This window comes from Dasypus novemcinctus, chromosome X (genome assembly GCF_030445035.2).
Source record: "Dasypus novemcinctus isolate mDasNov1 chromosome X, mDasNov1.1.hap2, whole genome shotgun sequence".
In the NCBI taxonomy this organism is placed as follows: Eukaryota; Metazoa; Chordata; class Mammalia; order Cingulata; family Dasypodidae; genus Dasypus; species Dasypus novemcinctus.
Genome location: NC_080704.1, coordinates 106,981,031 through 107,002,290, shown reverse-complemented (window position 1 = coordinate 107,002,290; position 21,260 = coordinate 106,981,031). Strand labels below are relative to the sequence as shown.

General features: G+C 40.6%; 1 protein-coding gene across 1 annotated transcript; it reads left to right on the top strand.

Annotated features, from left to right (window-relative positions):
- The first annotated feature begins 446 nt into the window (after positions 1–446).
- Positions 447–3,233, top strand: TIMM8A (translocase of inner mitochondrial membrane 8A). Its single transcript, XM_004447574.5, has 2 exons — positions 447–672; positions 2,208–3,233. The coding sequence occupies exons 1-2, from the start codon at positions 541–543 to the stop codon at positions 2,367–2,369; spliced, it is 294 nt and encodes a 97-aa protein (XP_004447631.1). The 5' UTR covers positions 447–540; the 3' UTR covers positions 2,370–3,233.
- The last annotated feature ends 18,027 nt before the right edge of the window (positions 3,234–21,260 follow it).

Sequence of the window (21,260 nt, the reverse complement as noted above, 5' to 3'; positions counted from 1 at the left end):
GGACACAAATTCTGCCAGAGCCTACTCACTTAAGGGAGACACTCCATCAAAGAACCAGGGAGAGTAGCCCAGGGTGACAACGGGGACAAAAGGGACGAGCAGTCGGGGCCAGTGCAACACCTTGGTAGCCGGGAAAGCGCGGGCCAATTTAGAAGCAGGCAGGCGCGGAGATGTATCCGCCAGGAACGGGCCACGTGGTCCGAGGTAACTTCCTTTTATTTCCTGATTCAATTTTCTTTTTAGCAGTAACTTCCGGATAGCGCCACGGCGCTGGGCTGCACGTCGTTAAGAGTTGAAGGCGCAGGTTGGCGTCACGGCGGAGCTGCGCGCGCGAGCACGGAAGCCAGACATCGGCCAGGGAGCGCCCAGGCTGGGGCAGGAAGCCGGAGGGGCGGACTCCGGGCCCGGCCTTGCGCCGACGCAGTGCGCTCATAGGGCGGTCCCTAAGTCGGCGGGTTGTAGTTCCGGTTCCGTCTTGGAGACACGCGAAGGTCGGAGAGTTGATGCGGGGTTGGTCTCCGCACGCGTAGTCGCGTTGGGATGGATTCCTCCTCGTCTTCCTCCACCGCGGGTTTGGGCTCCGTGGACCCGCAGTTGCAGCATTTTATCGAGGTGGAGACGCAGAAACAGCGCTTTCAGCAGCTGGTGCACCAAATGACTGAACTTTGTTGGGTAAGGATCCTGGGACTGGGACCTGGACCCTGCCCCTGCTTTCCCTCTGTTCTTGCCCCCACGGGACCCGCTACAACGTCGGGGATCCGGGAGAGGGAGGAGAGGGAACCCGGCAGCACTCTCTGGTTTCTTCACGTTCCTCAGGCCAAGAGGCCAAGCCGGAAAAGAGAAGGGTGACTCCATTTTTCTGGGGACTGTCAATCCGGACCTCGGCTTTGTTGGTGCAGAAGACTGGGAATCAGAGAAAACATTTTTCCGCTGTCCCACCGAACACTTTCAGGCACCTGAGGTAGAAGCCCCCTAATGCTGGTCGCGAAGCCTGATCAGAGTCCCCTAGTACCGGGATTTAAAATTTTTGGAAGCAAAGTCCCAGGGAGTCAGTGAATCTGCGTTTCTGGACTCGTCGGGGTTTACCTTGATTATTACCCAGTTGAATTCACCTTCCCCCATGAGAAATGAGTGGCTCAAGCCCGTTATGAAAGTGGTGTAATCTCTCCCAACATACACACTTATTTTCCTTCTTGTTGGACTGTTGTGTAATATCACGCTGTTTTGGGTCTGAAGGTTAGGAATTGAGTATGCTCTGTGAGGGGACTTTGGCAAAAGAGTGGAAGGCATCTGCAGTTTAGATTTAAAATGTTCTGGCATCCAAGGACATCATACTGCCCTCCTTTGGCACACGAAACACAGAATTCAGAGGCCAAGGGTAAATTTCCTTGGACTTGGAATGTCTGAGTCTTGTGTACACAGCAGAGAATAATGAAGGAAATTCATTTAAACCACTTGAGATATTTATAGTCATCCCTTTCCATAGTCCCTTTCCCATAAACTTATGATATTGCCGGACCATAACCCTTAACAAATGCTTATTTGACTCTGGTCTGCCTTGGAATAGAGTGCTCTGGCTGTGTTAAAACCTGTGATATACATTTCGGCCAGGAGGGGGTGTGGTTAAGAATCTAGCTATGGGCCCTTTAGGAAAACTCATAGTTTTCCATTCATTTTGAATGTCAAAATGTCAAAAAAAGTCAAAAATGGCTTAATGACCTAAGTACATAAGATTGCAGAATCTGAGGTAGTAGATTTTGTTTACTCTGTTCAGTTGTAAAGTATCTTGCTGCAATGATTTATCCTTTTACCTTTTATTATGTAGTTAATTTGAAGGTTTTTAATGCAAGCAGCATTGTGGAATTACAACCAACTTCAGTGAATTCACTTGTATTTTGCCATTTTTCTTGCTTTGTGATATCTCAACTCCGCCATTTCTGGTCCTGTGACTTTTGGCAAAGTATCTCTGTGCCACGGTTTCCATCTTTGTAAAATGAGGATTATTGATAGCATGTCTTCCATAGAGTTGTGGAAATTTAATGTAAGGCTATAGAAAATTTTTCAACATACAGTAAACTGCCAAATGTTAACTATTAACGTATCAGTTACTTTTTTTGGGTAAAGTTTTTCCTGTAAGCCACAAGAAGTACCACCCTACCTCTTTTGTTCCCAGCTCCCTTTGTGATTCTCTATCTTGTCCTGAACAGGAGAAGTGCATGGACAAGCCTGGGCCAAAGTTGGACAGTCGGGCTGAGGCCTGTTTTGTGAACTGTGTTGAGCGCTTCATTGATACAAGCCAATTCATCTTGAATCGACTGGAACAGACCCAGAAATCCAAGCCAGTCTTCTCAGAAAGCCTTTCTGACTGATCTTGGCATTACCTCTTTGGAAAAGAAAGGTAGTTGAAGAAATGAAGAGCTGTTGATGGGATGATTGAAAAAAGGCTACAGGGGGATTGGCTCCTACCTTTTATCACTCTTGGGACATCCTGTCATCTGAGCATGAACCGAGACAAGTTACTTTTGTGTGGGGGCTTGAGGGTCATATATGTACTTGGTTGTGTTTTTTAATGCTAATCTTGTGAAAATAATTGACAGATGAATGGAAAACTACTAGATGCATAATACTGTATGTGGGACTATGCTTTTCTCAAAGTTCCATTAGCTATTTCCTATAATTGACAGTGGGACCACAGAGGTTACAACTGTCATTTGTATGGATTCATTTCAGAGTTCTGGGGAGATTGATACACATTTTTGTGTGTATCAGAAAGGGCGACAGTGGGGGGAGAATAATTTAGTACTATAACTATAGGCCTCCTTATCTAGTGTTTGACTATCAGTGCCGGGAGAAAAATCTATGGAGTGTTAAAACTGTACACCTCAGCTTTCTAGATTATCTTCCCTATACTATGATTTACTTAAAAACCTATATAAAGCACGGTCTCTGAAGACCGTATAGGCAGCCTGTGAGTCTAGAGGCCTTTAGTTATAAAGGAATTTAGCCAGTGAACATAATGCTCATTACTAGACTGTCACAAGGAAGAAGTTAACTTAGTCTGTATTTCAGGGTACAAAATTAAAAGATGAGCCTAAATTAGTTATAAAGATTTATTCCAATCAAAAACTAACAGCAGTTTCAGGTAGTAGAGGTGTATGCCTAGTGTTAATTGGTATAGATTCCATTTACTGCATTCTTTTCATCAATGAAATAAAAAATTCTACAAGATTCAACTCTGATTGAGAAGGCTTTCTATTCTGATTGTCATCTGCACCCTGGAGAGTTTTGCCGTGGGCTGGTTCCAAAGTTAAAATTTTTGTCAGTCTGGGTACTTGCTCTATGAAAGGCACAGCATGGTATTCCAGGGATCCCCTGACCTTTTTGTGATAAAAGAGAACCTTGAAATGAGATGGAGAAAAAGAATTCCATGTTGACAGTCAAGTCCCTGAGTGTGGTAGGGGAAGTTGTGTCGACTGAACTCCCCTCTTCAAATCCTAGTAGGCTGAATAATAAACCTATTATGGAACTACTTTTTGGGAGCCTCTAGAGCAAATCCATGAAAAGTTAGGAAAGTATATATTTCTAGAAGCTCAAGTGTCTGTTTAGCTTTTCCCTATATAGGTACTAGAAGAAAAATTTTTAAAATCCTGATGATGAAAAGACCATTCTATAAACATTTGAGTGCTTACTCTGTGCCAGGCGCTGTTTTTCGTGCCAGTGAAAAGTTAAGTAAGAAATGAGGTTGGAGAAATGGGCATGAGATGGATAGAGGCTGGGGTCTGTGTGCACTGATCATGGAGGGCCTTGTAGGCCATTGGAAGAACTTTGGGCTTTCCTAGGCAAGATGGGGGATCATTTGAGGGTGTTTTAGCAGACAAGTGATATAACAAGTTTTAGGAGGGTCTGGCTGCTGTTTGAAGAACATGCAAATGATAAAATAGTAATATAGTGCTAATAGTAATAAAAATGGCATTTTGAAGCCCTGTTGAAATCAGGCTTTTAGGGGTTAGTGTTCAGAACTTAGAAAGATGGAACTGTCAGCCCTAATGACATGCAAAGTTCTAAATTTAAATATGCCAGGTAGAAAACTCAACTGTAAAACAAAAGGATTGGATCAGCAAACTCTTTTTATTGAAATGAAATCTTACTTAGAAGCTCAAAATAGAAAATAGAAAAGTAAAGCTGCTCTGGTACAAGGCATGAGTATCTGGAGCTCTGTCTGCTGTTCCCCAGTGGTGCCTAAGGTACTGTCTTGGGGCCTCTAGGGTTTTACCAAGCATACTGTGAAGACGAACCAGGCTCTCCCTAAAGTTCCTACCGATGAGTCCATGAAATAACATTAGGGATGACAGATAAAAGGAAACCAAGCAAACACTTCATATTTGGTTATGATAAATCTCCATAAGGTACTTGGTTTATAAAAGTCAGTAAGCCCCATAGGGCTTTTACAAGAAATAATGGAAAGCAATCGTTGGCCTTTTTTTATAAAACCAATTTTCTCTCACATCAATACTTTAATTGAAAAACCTTAGCCTTGGGAGATTTTATTCCAAAGATCACCCAATAGTGCTTTTCTTAAGATGCTTCATACTCTCCTTCAGATTCACTTTTGTTGGCATCTTCTGGACTCAAAAGATGGGAAACATTTGATACCCTTTATCTTTAATCACTGGAGCAGTAAGGGCATTGTTTAGGCTTCTTGGCGTCAAGTCAAAGGACAACAGGTCATGCACAAGAGGGACACCTTGAAAGATACGGTGTGGGGGCATTTTCAGGATTTGGAATTGTCCTAGGTGGTGCTGCAGGGATGGATGATGGACGTTGTGTGTCCTGTCGTGGCCCACTGGGTGGACTGGGGGAGAGTGTGGGCTACAATGTGGACCACTGTCCATGTGCTGCAGCAGTTCTCCAGAATGTATTCGCCGGGTGCAGTGGATGTGCCACAATGATGGAAGAGTTTGTTGATGTGGGAGGGGTGGCGTGGGTAGGATGGGGCGTATATGGGGACCTCATATTTTTTTAATGTAACATTTAAAAGAAAATAAGAAAAAAAAGAAAGAAAGACATAGAGAAAATAAAGGCCAAGAGCTATGGTAAGGAAACCACAGTGAGTACCACTAATGTTGAGATTCCTTGAAAAGAATGGTAGCAGATTATGATACCAGTAGTGTAAAGGACCTAATACATGGGAAATGACTACTGAAATATCCAAGGCCTTGTTCAGATAGTTAATTTGAATGTTTATGCAAATCACAAAACAAGAGTATCAAGCCTAGGGCTGGTTTTATATCGGCATCCCTAAAAATAGCTTATTAGAGGCAATGCCCAAACCTTTGACACATGACACAGGAAGTGAGCCAACAGAAGAGCTGATAAGAATATACAAACAAAAGGGCCAAAATAATTTTGTGATGTATCTATAGCATAATGATGATAATACCTATGCATTATTGATGGTATGCATACTGTTCGCTGCACATTATACTAAGTATTTTACATGGATCTTCTTTTTAAAATTCTAACAGTAACTGAGAGAGGAACTATTATTACCATGCCCATTTACAGATGGAGAAGCTAAGGCCCAGATAAAAGTGACTTGTACAAGGTTACAGAACTAATAAGTAGTAGAATGGGAATTTGAACCCAGGTAGTTTGTATCCAGCATTCAAGGACTGAACGACTATGCTAAATTGCCTTCTATTTTATTTAGTTGTTTGTTTGTTTATTTATTTCATTCCCCTATGTACTTCTTTTTGTTTTTTGTCTTTATTTTTTTAATTACATTCAAAAAATATGAGATCCCCATATAGCCCCACCCCTCTCACCCCACTCCTCTGCCCTTAACAACAACCTTCTCCATCATCATGAGACATTCATTGCATTTGCTGAATACATCTCTGAGCACTGCTGCACCTCATGGTCAGTGGTCCACATCATAGCCCACACTCTCCCACAGTCCACCCAGTGGGCCATGGGAGGACATACAATGTCCGGTAACTGTCCCTGCAGCACAACCCAGGACAACTCCAAGTCCCCAAAAATGCCCCCACATCACATCTCTTCCTGCTATTCCCTACCCCCAGCAGCCACCATGGCCACTTTCTCCACACCAATGCCACATTTTCTTTGATTACTAATCACAATAGTTCATGAATAGAATATCAGTAAGTCCACTCTAATCCATGCTCTATTCCTCCATCCTGTGGACCTTAGAATGGTTATGTCTACTCCACATCTATATCAAGAGGGGGCTTAGATTCCACATGGATGCTGGATGCAATCCTCCTGCTTTCAGTTGTAGGCACTCTTGACTCCTTTGTGCGGTGGTTGACCTTCTTCACCTCCATGTTAGCTGAATGGGGTAAGTCCAATAAAGCAGAGTGTAGGAGTTACAAGTCTCTTGAGCCTCAGGGCCTGGCTATCACACGGTCAGTCCAGAGATTCAGGTCCCCTGGGTATACATTAAACCCCAGCGCCAACTACAGTTCCAGTAAAAGTAACAGGAGAGAGACTTGTGGACAAATCACATCTAAGTCCAGCTCCATCACACCGAAACACAAACTCCAAAGTAGGGCCAACTGAGATGGCACTGATCTCCATCTGCCATGACCATAGAACCTGTGGGTCTCTGTAGCCCTCAGAAGGACCAATACCTGGGGGTGTATGTACTTTATCTCTCTCTGGGACTCTGCTCAGGTGTGCATAAGGGCAACCCCTCTGATAACCTCCTGGCTCTTTTTGGAGACTCATAGCCAATATAAACTCATTTGTCCTTTCCATTTCCCCCTTTTATTGAGGTCAAAAGCATTTTTAACTCCTGGTATTATATGTAGATTGAGATATTCTTCTGGTCCGAGTTGACCCTTTTATTCAAGGTCATCTTCTAGTTACATCATCAGCTGGTACTTGGTAGTAATCCCTCGGTGCCAGGGAGACTCATCCCTGGGAGTCATGTCCTACACTAGGGGGAAGGCAACACATTTACATGCTGAGGTTGGCTTTGAGACTGGCCACATTTAAGCAACATGGAGACTCTCAGGAGGTAACTCTTAGGCACCCTGCAGCTCTAGGCCTTGTTCTTATTTTAGGTGCACAGGCTTACAAGCATAGTTATTAGTATCAAGGGCTCACTGTTGGACCTTCCTTCTTTTTTGGTCTTTACCGTTGCACTTGGGGGATTGTTGCTGTTCCTTTAGGGACTGTGATAGAACTCTCCTGGCTAGGAACTCAGCACTCCCTCAGTTGTTATTTTTAATTGTAACCACTATGAAAATATCCAAACATTTTTATATACCCTGGATATAAGCCCTGGAGAACTCCCTGCCAACCATGTGTCCCCTATCAATAACATCCCACACCAGTATTCCTCCCCTGCCATGGTTGAACCTCTCTGTGATCCAAAACTTCATCAAAAATGAAGCCCAATGTATTGCCAGATTCCATTAATAGTAAAATGGAATATAGTGATGAGTTTAAAGGTTAGATATAGAATAAATATTAATTTAGGAAAATTAAGGTAAAAATAAATTGGGGTGTCAAGAAATTTTAAAATGCAAAAGCTTTGTTTTTGATTTTTTGCCTTCCATCACTGCAATAAGTGTTGCCCTGTATGCAAATTGGCAAGGCAACTACTTCCATCTTTTCCTCAGTGTCTACGGCCTATCTTTTTCTTTTTTTTCCCTTAATTGTTAAGCTTATCTTCACAAAAGTTTTAGATCACAGTAATTCATATATGCAATATACAGTATTCCCACATATCCAACATAAAACCCTTTTCCCTTCCACAGCAATAATCTTTTTACATATTCATTATATTTACTGAAACTGATGTACAGATATTGAGACAATAGCTTTCAAACAAGGTAACATTTGGGTTTACCTTGTGGTTTCTATATTAGACTATACAATTTTCTAAATTTTTAGTTACCTTAAGTTTTACATTATGATTTATGTTTTAGCCTATCAGCCCCTATATATTTTTAGTGTAATTTAACATGTCTTATATCCATCCTTGCATAATCTTGTGGATCACTTCTATTGCCCACACAGTTACATTGGTTCCATCTATTCAATACCTCTATACCCTTCCCCTTAGTGCCCATAGTGACAGTCCATCTTCATTGCTTGAAGGGGGCCATGTTCAGAGATACTTGTAACAGTGTTGAGTGCTTGACATGCTCAACTTCCCTAATGCACTGGGAGCCACCATTTCCCTCGAGAGATACAATTCCCTCTATTTGAGAACATCAGTCCTCCCCAGGATGTGGGTATACCTTTACTCTCATTATATGGCTCTCTATCCAATGATATAACCCACTATGGCAAAATGAGCATTCACATACTCCCTAGGAGCCTGTCCTGTGTCAGTTTATCCCCTTTAAGCATCTTAAATAGGTAACCTTCCTTATATTTTTGAAAATGTTTTCTCAGCATTATACTCTCAACCAAATACCTGACAATCTTCTATGTTCGTATGTTGTCCACCCTCCCCACAATTTCTTGGGCAATATTACCTATCCTCCCATCCCTACGCCCCTCAAGCCCACAAAGCCCCACCCAAAGGTAACCCTATTCCCCCATTTTATCCTTTCCTTGTACAAATACTTACCTCTAGCTTATAATCGATTTCACCCATGTAGGTGTCTGCTTACATCCTTCCTCTACCCTCCATTTTCCTTTTAGCCTATCATCCAGTCTCTAGCTCTCTGAGGTAGCTTCGTTTACTTATTTCATATCATTGAAGTCATGTAGTATTTGTCCTTCCATGCCTGGGTTGCTTCACTCAACATAAGGTTCTCAAGATTTATCCATGTTATCACGTGTGTTTGTAGTGTATTCGTTCTTAAAGCTGAGTAGTATTCCATTGTATATATATATCACATTTTATTTATCCATCCGTCTGTTGTTGGGCATTTGGGTTGATTCCAACTTCTGGCAATAGTGAACAATGCTACTATGAACATTGGTGTGCATATATCGATTTGTGTCCTTGTTTTCAGTTTTACTGAGTATATGCCAAGCAGTGGAATTGCTGGGTCATATGCAAATCTATAGCTAGTTTTTTGAGAAACTGCCAAACTGTCCTCCAGAATGGCTGGATCCTTCTGCATTCCCGCCAGCAGTGGATGTGTGTTCCCATTCCTCCACATCCTCTCCAGCATTTGTAGCCTTCTGTTTTTTTCATAGCTGGCAATCTTATGGGAGTAAGATGGTATCTCATTACAGTTTTGATTTGCATTTCCCTGATAGCTAGAGATTTGGAGCATTTTTTCATGTGTTTTTTTTAGCCATTTATATTTCTTCTTTGGAGAAATATCTGTTCAAATCTCTTGCCCATTTTTTAAATGTGTTGTTTGTCTTTTTATTTTCAAGATATAGGAGTTCTTTATATATGCAAGATATAAGTCTCCTATCAGAAATAGGGTTACCAAATATCTTCTCCCATTATGTAGGCTCTATTTTCACTTTCTTAACAAACTCCTTTGAGGTGCAGAAGGCTTTAAGTTTGAGGACGTCCCATTTATCTATTTGTTCTTTTGCTGCTCGTGCTTTGGTTGTGAAGTTCATGAAGACATTTCCTATTACAAGGTCCTGTAGATGCCTCCCTACACTGCTTTCCAAAGTCTTTATGGTTTCAGCTCTTATATTTAGGTCTTTGATCCATCATGAGTTCATTTTTGTATAAGGTGTGAGATGGTAATCCTCTTTCATTCTTTTACATATGGATATCCAGTTCTCCAGGCACCATTTGTTGAATAGGCCATTCTCTCCCAGTTGAGAGGTTTTGGTGGCTTTATCAAATATTATATGACTATATATATGAGGATCTATATCAGAACTCTCAAGTCGGTTCCCTTGGTCTGTGTGTTTCTCCTTGTGCCAATACCATGCTGTTTTCACTACTGTACCTTTGTAGTATGTTTTGAAATCAGGTAGTGTGATTCCTCCAATTTCCTTTTTCTTTTTCAATATGTCTTTGGCTATTCGGGGCTTCTTTCCTTTCCAAATAAATTTCATAGCTAGTTTTTCTAGTTCCTTAATGCCGTTTTGATTTTTATTGGGATTGCATTGAATATGTATATCAGTTTTGGTAGGATAGACATCTTAATAATATTTAGTCTTCCTATCCATGAACAGGGAATATTCTTCCATTTATTTAGGTCTTCTTTGATTTCCTTGAATAGTGTTGTGTAATTCTCTGTGTATAAGTTTTTTACATCTTTAGTTAAATTTTTTCCTAGGCATTTGGTTTTTTTTTTTGACTATTGTAAATGGTATTTGTTTCTTGATTTCCTCCTGAGCTTGCTCATTATTGGTGTACAGAAATGCTACTGATTTTTGTGCATTGATTTTATAACCTGTGACTTTACTAAAATCATTTATGTGTTCTAGAAGCTTTGGTGTAGACCTGTCAGGGTTTTCTATGTATAGGATCATGTCATCTGCAAATAACGAAATTTTGACTTCTTCCTTTCCAATTTGAATACCTTTTATATCTGGTTATTGCCTCAATGCTCGAGCAAGTACTTCTAAGACAATGTTAAATAAAAGAGGTGATAGTGGGCATCCTTGTCTTGTTCCTGATCTTAGAGGGAAAGATTTTAGGATTTCACCATTGTAAACAATGTTGGCTGTGGGTTTTTCATATATACTCTTCATTGTGTTCAGAAAATTTCCTTGTATTCCAATCTTTTCAGTGTTTTTATGAAGAAAGGGTGCTGTATTTTGTCAAATGCTTTTTCCGCATCTATAGATATGATCATGTGATTTTTTTCCTTCAGTCTGTATATATGTTGTATTACATTGATTGATTTTCTTATGTGGAACCATCCTTGCATACCCGGAATGAATCCCACTTGGTCATGGTGTATAGTTCATTTAATGTATTGTTGGATACAGTTAGCAAGTACTTTGTTGAGGATTTTTGTGTCTAGGTTCATTAGAGAAATTGGTCTGTAATTTTCTTTTCTTGTGCTGTCTTTGTTTGGCTTTGGCACTAGGGTAATGTTGGCATCATAGAATGAGTTAGGTAATGTTCCTTCTGTTTTGATTTTTTTGAAGATTTTCAGCAAGATTGGCATTAGTTCTTTCCGGAATGTTTTGTAGAATTCACCTGTGAAGCCGTCTGGTCTTGGGCTCTTTTTAGTTGGGAGGTTTTTAATTACTGATTTTATCTCTTTACTTATGATTGGGTTGTTGAGATCATCATTTTCTTCTTTCATCAAAATAGGCTGCTTATGTGTTTCTAGGAATTTGTCCATTTCCTGTGAATTGTCATTTTTGTTGGAATATAGTTTTTCAAAGTATCCTCTTCTGATAGTCTTTATTTCTGTGGGGTCAGTGGTGATATCTCCTTTCTCAGTTCTTATTTTGTGTATTTGCTTCTTCTCTCTTTTTTTCTTTGTTAGTCTCGCTAAGGGATTATCAATTTTATTGATCTTCTCAAAGAACCAGCTCTTGGTTTTGTTTATCTTTTCAAGTGCTTTCTTATTTTCTATTTCATTTAGTTTTGCTCTTATCTTTGTTATTTCTTTCTTTCTTCTTCCTGTGCAGTTACTTTGTGGTTTTTTTTTTACTAATTCCTCCAAATGTGCAGTTAGTTCTTCAATTTTTGCTCCTTTTTCTTTTTTGATGTATGAATTTATGGCTATAAATTTCCCTCTCAGTATTGCTTTTGCTGCATCCCATAAGTTTTGGTATGTTGTGTTATCATTTTCATTAGTTTCAAGGTAGTTATTAATTTCTTTTGAGATTTCCTCTTTGACCCACTGTTTTTCTAAGAGTGTGCTGTTTAATTTCCATATCTTGGTGTGAAATCTGGGCTGATAGCCCTTGCAGATTTCCAGCTTCACTCCACTGTGGTCAGAGATATTATTTTGTATGATTTCAATCTTTCTGAATTCATTGAGCCTTTCTTTGTGGCCTAGCATATGGTCTATTTTGGAGAATGACCCATGTGCACTTGAGAAAAATGTATATCCTGCTGTATTTGGGTGTAATGATCTGTATATGTCTATTAGATCCAGCCTCTCTAATATACTGTTCAAAGTTTTTGTTTCTTTATTGATTCTCTTTTGCAATGTTCTATCCAAAGTTGACAGTGGTATATTAAAGTCTTCCACTATAATTGTAGAGGCATCTATTCTTTCACTTAGTTTTTCCAGTGTTTGCCTCACGTATTTGGAGGTGCCCTTGTTAGGAGCATAAATATTTGTGATTGTTCATTCTTCTTTTAATTTTTTTTAATAAAGATTTATTTTTATTTATTTAATTCCCCTCCCTTCCCCCAGTTGTCTGTTTTCTGTGTCTTTTTGCTGCGTCTTGTTTCTTTGTCCGCTTCTGTTGTTGTCAGCAGCACAGGAAGTGTGGGCGGCGCCATTCCTTGGCAGGATGCACTTTCTTTTGCGCTGGGCAGCTCTCCTTACGGGTGCACTCCTTGTGCGTGAGGCTCCCCTACACGGGGTACACCCCTGTGTGGCACGGCACTCCTTGCACACATCAGCACTGTGCATGGGCCAGCTCCACATGGGTCAAGGAGGCCCGGGGTTTGAACTGCGGACCTCCCATGTGGTAGATGGACGCCCTAACCACTGAGCCAAAGTCCGTTTCCCTGTTCATTCTTCTTGAAAGATTATCCCTTTCACTATTATGTAGTATCCATCTTTGTCTCTCACAGTTGTTTCATATTTAAAGTCTATTTTGTCTGATATTAATATATCTACTCCTGCCTCTTTTTTTATTTTTATTTTTTAGTTATTGTTTGCTTGTAAGATTGTTTTCCAGCGATTCACTTTCAACCTCCTCGAATCCCTGGGTCTAAGATGTGTTTCTTGTAGACAGCATATAGATGGGTCATATTTCCTTATCCAATCTTCCAGTCTGAATCTTTTGATAGGTGAGTTTAATCCATTGACATTCAGTGTTATTACTTTCAAGGAATTTTTTATGTTAGCCCTATTTTGTTTGGACTTTTGTTTGTCATATTTTGTTTGTTTTTCCTTCTCATTTTCTCTTTTTTGTTGCTCTTACACTCTCCTCCAACTCTGCCTCTCCTGTTTTTTTCTTTCTTCCTGTATAACTCCCTTTAGTATTTCTTGTAGGGCAGGTTTCTTGTTGGCATTTTCTCTTAGTTTCTGTTTATCTGTGAATATTTTAAACTCTCCATCACTTTTGAATGCTAGCTTAGCTGTGTAGAGTATTCTTGGTTGGAAAATTTTTCTTTAATACCTTGACTATATCATACCACTGCCTTCTTGCCTCCATGTTTTCAGATGAGAAATCAGCACTTAATCTTATGGAGCCTCCCTTGTATGTGATGGTTCTCTTTTCTCTTGCTGGTTTTAGTATTTTCTCTTTGTCTTGAGCAGTGGATAATTTGACAAGTATATGTCTTGGGGTGGCCTGTTGGGATTTATGGTGTTTGGGGTGCGTTGTGCTTCCTGGACATGTATATCCATCTCTCTCAGTAGATTTGGGAAGTTTTCAGGCATTATTTCCTCCAACATCCCTTCTGTCCCCTTTCCCTTCTCTTCTTCTTCAGGGATGCCTAGAATACGTATGTTTGTGCATTTTGCATTGTCATTCAGGTCCCTAAGTCCTAGCTAGATTTTTTCTATCTTTTTATCGATCAGTTCTACTATCTGTTTGATTTCAGATGTACTGTCTTCCACGTAACTAATTCTCTCCTCTGCCTCTTCTAATCTGCTGCTATTTGCTGAGAGTGTATTTTTGATTTCTTGAACTATGGTGTTCATCAACATCATATCTGTTATCTTTTTGCATATGTCTGCAATTTCCTCTCCAAGTGTTTTCTTCATATTGTTAATCTCTTCCTTTACTTCATTAAGTTGGTCTCTAATATATGTTTTAAGATCTTTAATTACTTGTCCAATGATCTGCTCCTCTTCTTGGTTTTTAGTTTGTTTTTTGGATCCGGCCATGTTTTCCTGATTATTGGTTTGGTTTTTAGTTTTTTGTTGCTGTCTGGTCATCATTTTATCTTGACAGGTTTAATCAGTTCCTTAGCTTCTTTGTCTAATCTTGGGGATTAATTAGTTGTTGTTCGTTCAGTTGTTCGTTCATAAGTGTTATGTCTTCTCTTTGTCCCTTTATTCTTCTTACTCTATTTTCTTGTTGCTGGCTAAGTTCACTTTGAAGGAAAATACTAGGGCCAGGGAAAGCAAAATGAGTAAGAAAAGAAAATGTATAAAGTAGTATTGGTAATAAATGTTAACAGAGCAACAATGTGAGATCTAGGAGAATGGATATTAGACTCATGTAAGTTATGTAGAGTTATAGCAGTAAGTAGAGTACCTATAATGAGATAGTCAACTGAATTTTGGGAGGAATATAGTATGAATTAAAAGGCCAGTGTTTTCATGAGAGAGGGAAAGAGAAAAGAAAGACAATAATATCAAGAGTGGATAAGAGACAGAAAGCAGAACAAAGGTATTAGAAATAAAAAGTCTGACAATTTGGGTGCCAAAGAAAGGGAGGTAGAATGTAAGAGAAACAGCAGATGATGGAGGATAGAAAGATGTTGGGGAAAGGGGATAGTGTAGGTGGCCAAAATCAATACACACAGAAAAGAGGAAATGGAGGATGAGGAAACACAGCAAGTGTGAAGCGCTCCCTGCAGCACCTATTATATAAAGAAAATAAAATTAAAAAAGAAGAAAAAGAGAGAAAAGAAAATAAAAAACGAAGAGAAAAAGTGAGAGCAAAGAAAAGGGGGGTAAACAGGCAAGAAAAAGAGAAAAAAAAACTAAATAAATGAAAAAGGACCTTGGGGGATAAAACAGGAGAAAAGACCAGGAGACAATGCAATATTAGCAACCATGCCAAAAAAAAAGAACCAATGTTTCAAGCTAGGAATCCTCTTTGCAGTTAAATAATACTCTTAGGCATCTGACCTTCCCCCTTTCTCCTTTCCTCACTTTTCTCTCTTCCAGGGCAGCAGGAAAGCTGCCTGAGAGGTCCGGTAGGAGATTCAAGTAGGTCCTTGTTGAACCAACTCAACACAGAAGACTGTGACTCTTTATTTCCAGTGTGAGAGCACCTACACCTCACCAGAAACCCCAAATATGTTATAGGAAGCTTGGATAAGACCTCCTACAGTCCTGTCCCCCCCCAACCTTAGGTGTGCTAGGAGAAGTCTAATTGATTTTCTGACTCCACCTTCTGCCAGACCAAGTTTCCTATCCCAGGACGTTTAGGTAAATTGGGCTTTCTCAGCAGATTCACCTCTCCTTTCTTCCCAGACTCTCCCCAAGTCAGCTGGTACACTCCTCCAAGTTCAAGGAGAGAAAAAGAGAGAGAGAGAGAGAGAACACAAAATGCCGAGGGCTAGGGTAATCAAGGAACTCAGACGGACCTCAGGGCGTGGTGGATTCGGGGATGAGAAGTCTGTGATATTGCAGATTCAGGGTGTGTAAGTCTCTGGAGCATGGGCCACCAGGGTTTAAGGGACACAGACCTGGGAACCACCCATCCAGTTAACCTGGGGCCTGGGAACACCACAGCACAACAAAGCCTTAAGGGATTGCAGCAGCCGGGCAGTCAGTCCTAGGAGGAGGGGTCCCGCCCACAACTTCTGACGTCTATGTAGAAACCCAAAATTCCACCTCTCGCAAGGATTTCCTCCATCACTGTCTCACCAAATCGACATCCCGACACCTCCACCCTGCAAGCCCCCGAAACAGGTCAGGGCTTGGGAAATCCCCAGCTTAACAAAGCCTTCAGGAATCACAGCAGCTGGTCCGCCAGCCCCAGGGGGAAGGGTCCCATCCACAACCTCCGACCTCCATGCAAGAGACTCAAAATTCTACCTCTTGCAAGAATCTCCTCTGTCACCGTCCCACCAAATCGACGTCCAGACACCTCCTGCCATGCAAACACCCGAAACAGCCCGGTCCAGCAGGACTCCAACCCTATTCAGCCGCTTCTTTGCAGGAGATTATGAGGTGCACTCACTCAGATGCCATCTTGCCCCGCCTCCCTTCTATTATATTTAAAGATTAGACGTAATGTTTCTCTAAAGAGCTGCACAGGAATGACTGGAAAATAGCACAATACAGTGGAAAGAATACAAGTTTTAGAGTTAGGCAGAAATGGGTTCACATCCTGGCTCCCTCAATACCTGTGTAACCTTAGGGAAGTCATTTAACCTCTTTGATCATCAGTTTATTTATTTTTTTAAGATTTATTTTATTTATTTATTTCTCCCCACCCCCCTTGTTATCTGCACTTGCTGTGTCTGTTCATCTTCATTTTGTTAGGAGGCACTGGGAGCCAAACCTAGGACCTCTCATGTGTGATAGAGGTGCCTAATTGCTTGAGCCACCTCTGCTCCCTGCTTTGTTGTATCTCTCATTATGTTTTTCCTCCCTGCATCTCTTGTTGCGTCAACTTGTTGCATCAACTTGCCATGCCTGCCCATTGTATCAGTTCGCTGTCTTCTTAAGGAGGCACTGGGAATGCCTGCTCCATGCTTTGTTGCGTCTTTTTGCTTCAGCTTGCTTTGCCTGCCTATCGCACCAGCTTACTGTCTTCTTTAGGAGGCACTGGGTTTCGAAACGGTGATCTCCCATGTGGTAGGGGGATCCCAGTTGCCTGAGTGACATCTGCTTCCTATCTCAATTTATTTATAAAACTGAGATGTTAATACCTACTTTGCAGGGTATAGAATGAGATAACATGTGAAGTACTTGGCACACTTGTAGCAGCTTAAACGATACCTGTTTGTTATTCAGAATTGAGCATTTTTGTTAACCTTGGCAAAGTCATTGTCTTGAAGTGGCAGAGCTAATGGAGCATATGATATTAAGAATTTTGGGTTTTATCCTGCAAGTAATGGAACACTATTGGAGGATTTTAAACAGTGGAGTAATATGATATTTGGACTTTTTGTTATGAAGGGACTACATGCATGTTTTAAAATTTTCAAACAATATAGAAATGTATAAAATAAATGAAAGTCCTCTTCTTACGCTCATGTGCATTTACTCTTCTTACCCTCATGTGCATTTAGAAAGATCACTTTTGCAGCTGTATGGAAGTTGGATTAAGCCAGGAAGAAAGTAATAAGGGCACTTTACTATTTCAGGCAAGTCATCTGGTGGATTGAATTAAAGTAGGGGAAGTAGGGATGAAGAGGACAGGACATATTTGAAATATAGGGGATTAGTGAGAGGGAGGAATCAGGATAAAGTGGAAAAGGTTAAAACACGATAATAGGAAAAGACGTAGGGTATAAAATAGGTGCCAATGAGAGGATGCCTTAGGGTTCAAAGAGCAGCAGAAATGATGAGGGAGAAGATAACAGAACAGAGCACATTGAATGGGCTGAAGAGGGGAACTTTCACAAATGGCTATCAGTTCCACAGTTTTGGTGTCTTGTAACCACTCCAATTTAAGGAACATAAGCATACCCCTAAAGTCAGAAATACATCACTCACAGACATAATGTTCCATAAACTTTTAGCAGAAAATTTTAAGAACAAGCCAACGGAGGGAAAAAAAGATAACATATGATCATTTGTGTTTTAACTTTGATAAGGAAAGGAGGATGGAGTAAAAAGATAAAAATAAAAAAAGAAGGAAAGTGTGCGGAATCAGAGACTTGGCAGTACAGTTTAACTACTTTAGACCTATAGTTATTTCCTTAAGGAAGTCTTAAATAATTTGCCACGTAGTGATTGACCTGATGTACTCAACCAGTGTTGTTCAAACTAAAAATCTAATATGGCCACGAGATTGCTAGATGTACTTTGTCACTACAAATTAAACATCATCAACACTACTTCATTCTTTTCTGAGCAGCTATCCTTCATTATCTTAGTGTGGCAAGATATACTACCCCATTTTTCAAGCACTTTATTTTTCCTTTGCTCAGGTAGTTTCCAAGGTGTAATCTGCTTTCCTTTCTGCTTCAAAGCTACCAACATTTTGAGATTCTTCTTCCCATAATATAAACTACTATCCCTAATTCGCCCTGTCTTCCCACGCAAGATACATAAGCCCTCAGCATTTGAAGGGTTTGGCTTTTAATCATTATGGGGAAATAGACATAGGACAACACAAATAATAAATATTGGGAAATTACAAAGTTTACCAAATTTCACAAATATTGAACAGGCCACTCTGATTAATATGCCCATCCTTATTGATATGGTAATTATCAAGATCCCCCTAGGCTTTTCTTGCTGTTTTTTTTTCCCCTCCACTTTAAAATTATCTTAGTTTTTGGCAGATATTTTATTTAGAGGAATTTCTGTTAATAGAAATTCTAGCTGTGGATTTTGATATATATATTTAAATTGAGGTGAAATTCACATAATATAAAATTATTTTGAAATAGCTTTATTGAGATATAATTCACCTACCGTACAATTCACCCATTTAAAGTATACAATTCAATGGTTTTAAGTATATACACAGGGAAACAGAATTGGCTCAACTGATAGAGCGTCCGCCTACCACATGGGAGGTCCAGGGTTCAAACCCAGGGCCTCCTGACCTGTGTGGTGAGCTGGTCCACACGCATGCTGAGGTGCACAAGGAGTGCGGTGCCATGTGGGGGTGTCCCCCACGTAGGGGAGCCCCATGCTCAAGGAGTGTGCCCTGTAAGGAGATCCGCCCCGTGCAAAAAAAGCACAGCCTGCCCAGGAGTGGCACTGCACACATGGAGAGCTGATGTAGCAAGATGATGCAACAAAAAAGAGACACAAATTCCCAGTGCCGCTGACAAGAATGCAAGGGAACACAGAAGAATACACAGCAAAGGGACACAGAGCAGACAATGGGGGGGGGGGCAGAGAGAGATAAATAAAAAATCTTTTTTTTTAAAAAGTATATATACAGATAAGTTGAATAATCACCACAGTCAATTTTTTTAAAAAAAGATTTGTTTATTTACTTATTTCCCTCCCCCCACTGCTTTCTGTTCTCTGTGTCCATTCACTATGCTTTCTTCTGTATGTCTGCTTGTCTTCTCTTTAGGCAGCACTGGGAATTTATCATGGGACCTTCCGGAATGGGAGAGAGGTGTTCAATCTCTTATACCACCTTAGCACCCTGGTCTGTGCATCTCTTATTGTCTCTCCTCTGTGTCTCTTTTTGTTGCCTTATCTTGCTGTGCCAGCTCTCTGCTTGGGCCAGCTTGCCATGCAGGCCAGCACTCCTGCGCAGGCGTATTAGTCAGCCAAAGGGGTGCTGATGCAAAATACCAGAAATTGGTTGGTTTTTATAAAGGGTATTTACTTGGGGTAGGAGCTTACAGATACCAGGCCATAAAGCATAAGTTACTTTCCTCACCAAAGTCTATTTTCACATGTTGGAGCAAGATGGTTGCTGATGTCTGCCAGGCTTCAGGCTTCCTGGGTTCCTCCCTTCTTCAGGCTTCTTTTTCCTGGGCTCAGGGTTCCTCTCTTTCTGAGGCTTGCTTCTGTTTCCTCTGTGAGCTTACTTCCTGGAACTTCAGCATCAAACTCCAACATCAAAACTCCAACATCACTTGGAGTTGTCCTGGGTGGTGCTTCAGGGACAATTACCGGACATTGTAGATCCTCCCAGGGCCCACTGGATGGAACGTGGGAGAGTATGGGCTATGATGTGGACCATTGACCATGAGGTGCAGCGATGCCCAGAGATATACTTACCAAATGCAATGGATGTGTTATGATGATGGGAGAGAGTGTTGCTGTGGGGGGAGTGGTGGGGTGGGGGTGGTGGGGTTGAATGGGACCTCATATTTTTTGAATGTAATATTTTTAAAAAATGAATAAAAATTTTTAAAAAAATAAAATAAAATAAAACAAAACAAAACTCTAACATCAAAAACCCCTCAACTGTGTCCTTTGCCATGCCTTTTATCTGTGAGTCCCCACCCACCAAGGGGCGGGGACTGAACACCATAATGACGTGGCCCAATCAAAGCCCCAGTCATAACTAATCACACCCAGGTACAGACCAGATCACAAGCATAATCCAATATCTATTTTTGTCATTCAGAACCATATCAAACTGCTACAGTGGACCAGCACTCCTTTTGAGCCAGCTCAACATGCAGGCCAGCACTCTGCGTGGGCCATCTTTCCACTTGGGGCTGGTTTGCCTTCACCAGGAGGCATCAGGAATCGACCCCTAGACCTCCCATGTGGTAAACAGGAGCCCAATACTTGAATCATATCTGCTTCCCACCACAGTCAATTTTAGGACATTTTCATCACTCCAAAAGAAAACCCCAATAAACCCTGTGCTATTGATCCCCATCACCCACTCATCCCCACTGTTCTCCCCCAACCCTGAGCAAAATTAATCATTTTTAAGTGAGCAGTTCAGTTATATTTAGTACATTCATAATGTTGTGCAGCCACTACCCTCTATCTAGTTCCAAAACATTTTCATCACCGCAAAAGGAAACCCTGTATCTATTAAGCAATTGCATTCCAACTCCCTACCCCCAACCCCTGGCATCCACCAGTCTACATTTTATCTCTATGGATTTACCTATTTTGGATATTTCATATACGTGGAATTATAAAGTATGTGACCCTGTTTCTGGCTTCTTTCACTTAGCATAATGTTTTCAAGGCTCATCCGTGTTGTAACATGTATCAGTACTTCATTCCTTTGTTAATTTTTTATGATGGTAACACACAAAGATGTATAACATAAATTTCGCCATTTTAGCCATTTTTAAGTGTGCAATTTGGTTGCATTAGTTAGATTTACAATGTTGTGTTACCATCACCACAATCCATTACCAAAATTTGGTCAACAACCAAAACAAACTCTGTATCCATTAAGTAATTCTCTATTCCTCTTCTTCCCAGCCCTTGGTAACCTGTAATCTATTCTCTGTCTCTATGAATTTGTTTATTCTCGGTATTTCATATAAGTGGAACCATACAATATTTGTCCTTTTGTGCCTGGCTTATTTCACTTAGCACAATGTTTCCAAGGCCCATCCATGCTGTAGCATGTATCAGAACTTCATTCCTTTTTCAGCTAAATAATATTCCATTTTATGGATATAACACATTTTGTTTATCCATTCTTCTGTTGATGGACACTTGGTTTGCATAAACCTTTCTGCTTCTGTGAATGAGGCTAATGTGAATATAGGTGGACAATGAGTCCCTGCTTTCATTTTTTTTAAGGAGGTACTGGGCATTGAACCCAGGATCTTGTACATGGAAAGCAGGCACTCATCCACTGAGCTACACCCACTTCCCTGAGTCCCTGGCTTCAAACCTTTT

What these genes read in the sequence shown, in the direction of transcription:
- TIMM8A (XM_004447574.5), top strand. Translation starts at nt 541, where the DNA reads ATGGATTCCTCCTCGTCTTCCTCCACCGCGGGTTTGGGCTCCGTGGAC. An exon ending in AAATGACTGAACTTTGTTGG is followed by an intron (nt 673 to 2,207) that starts GTAAGGATCCTG and finishes TGTCCTGAACAG; the next exon opens with GAGAAGTGCATGGACAAGCC.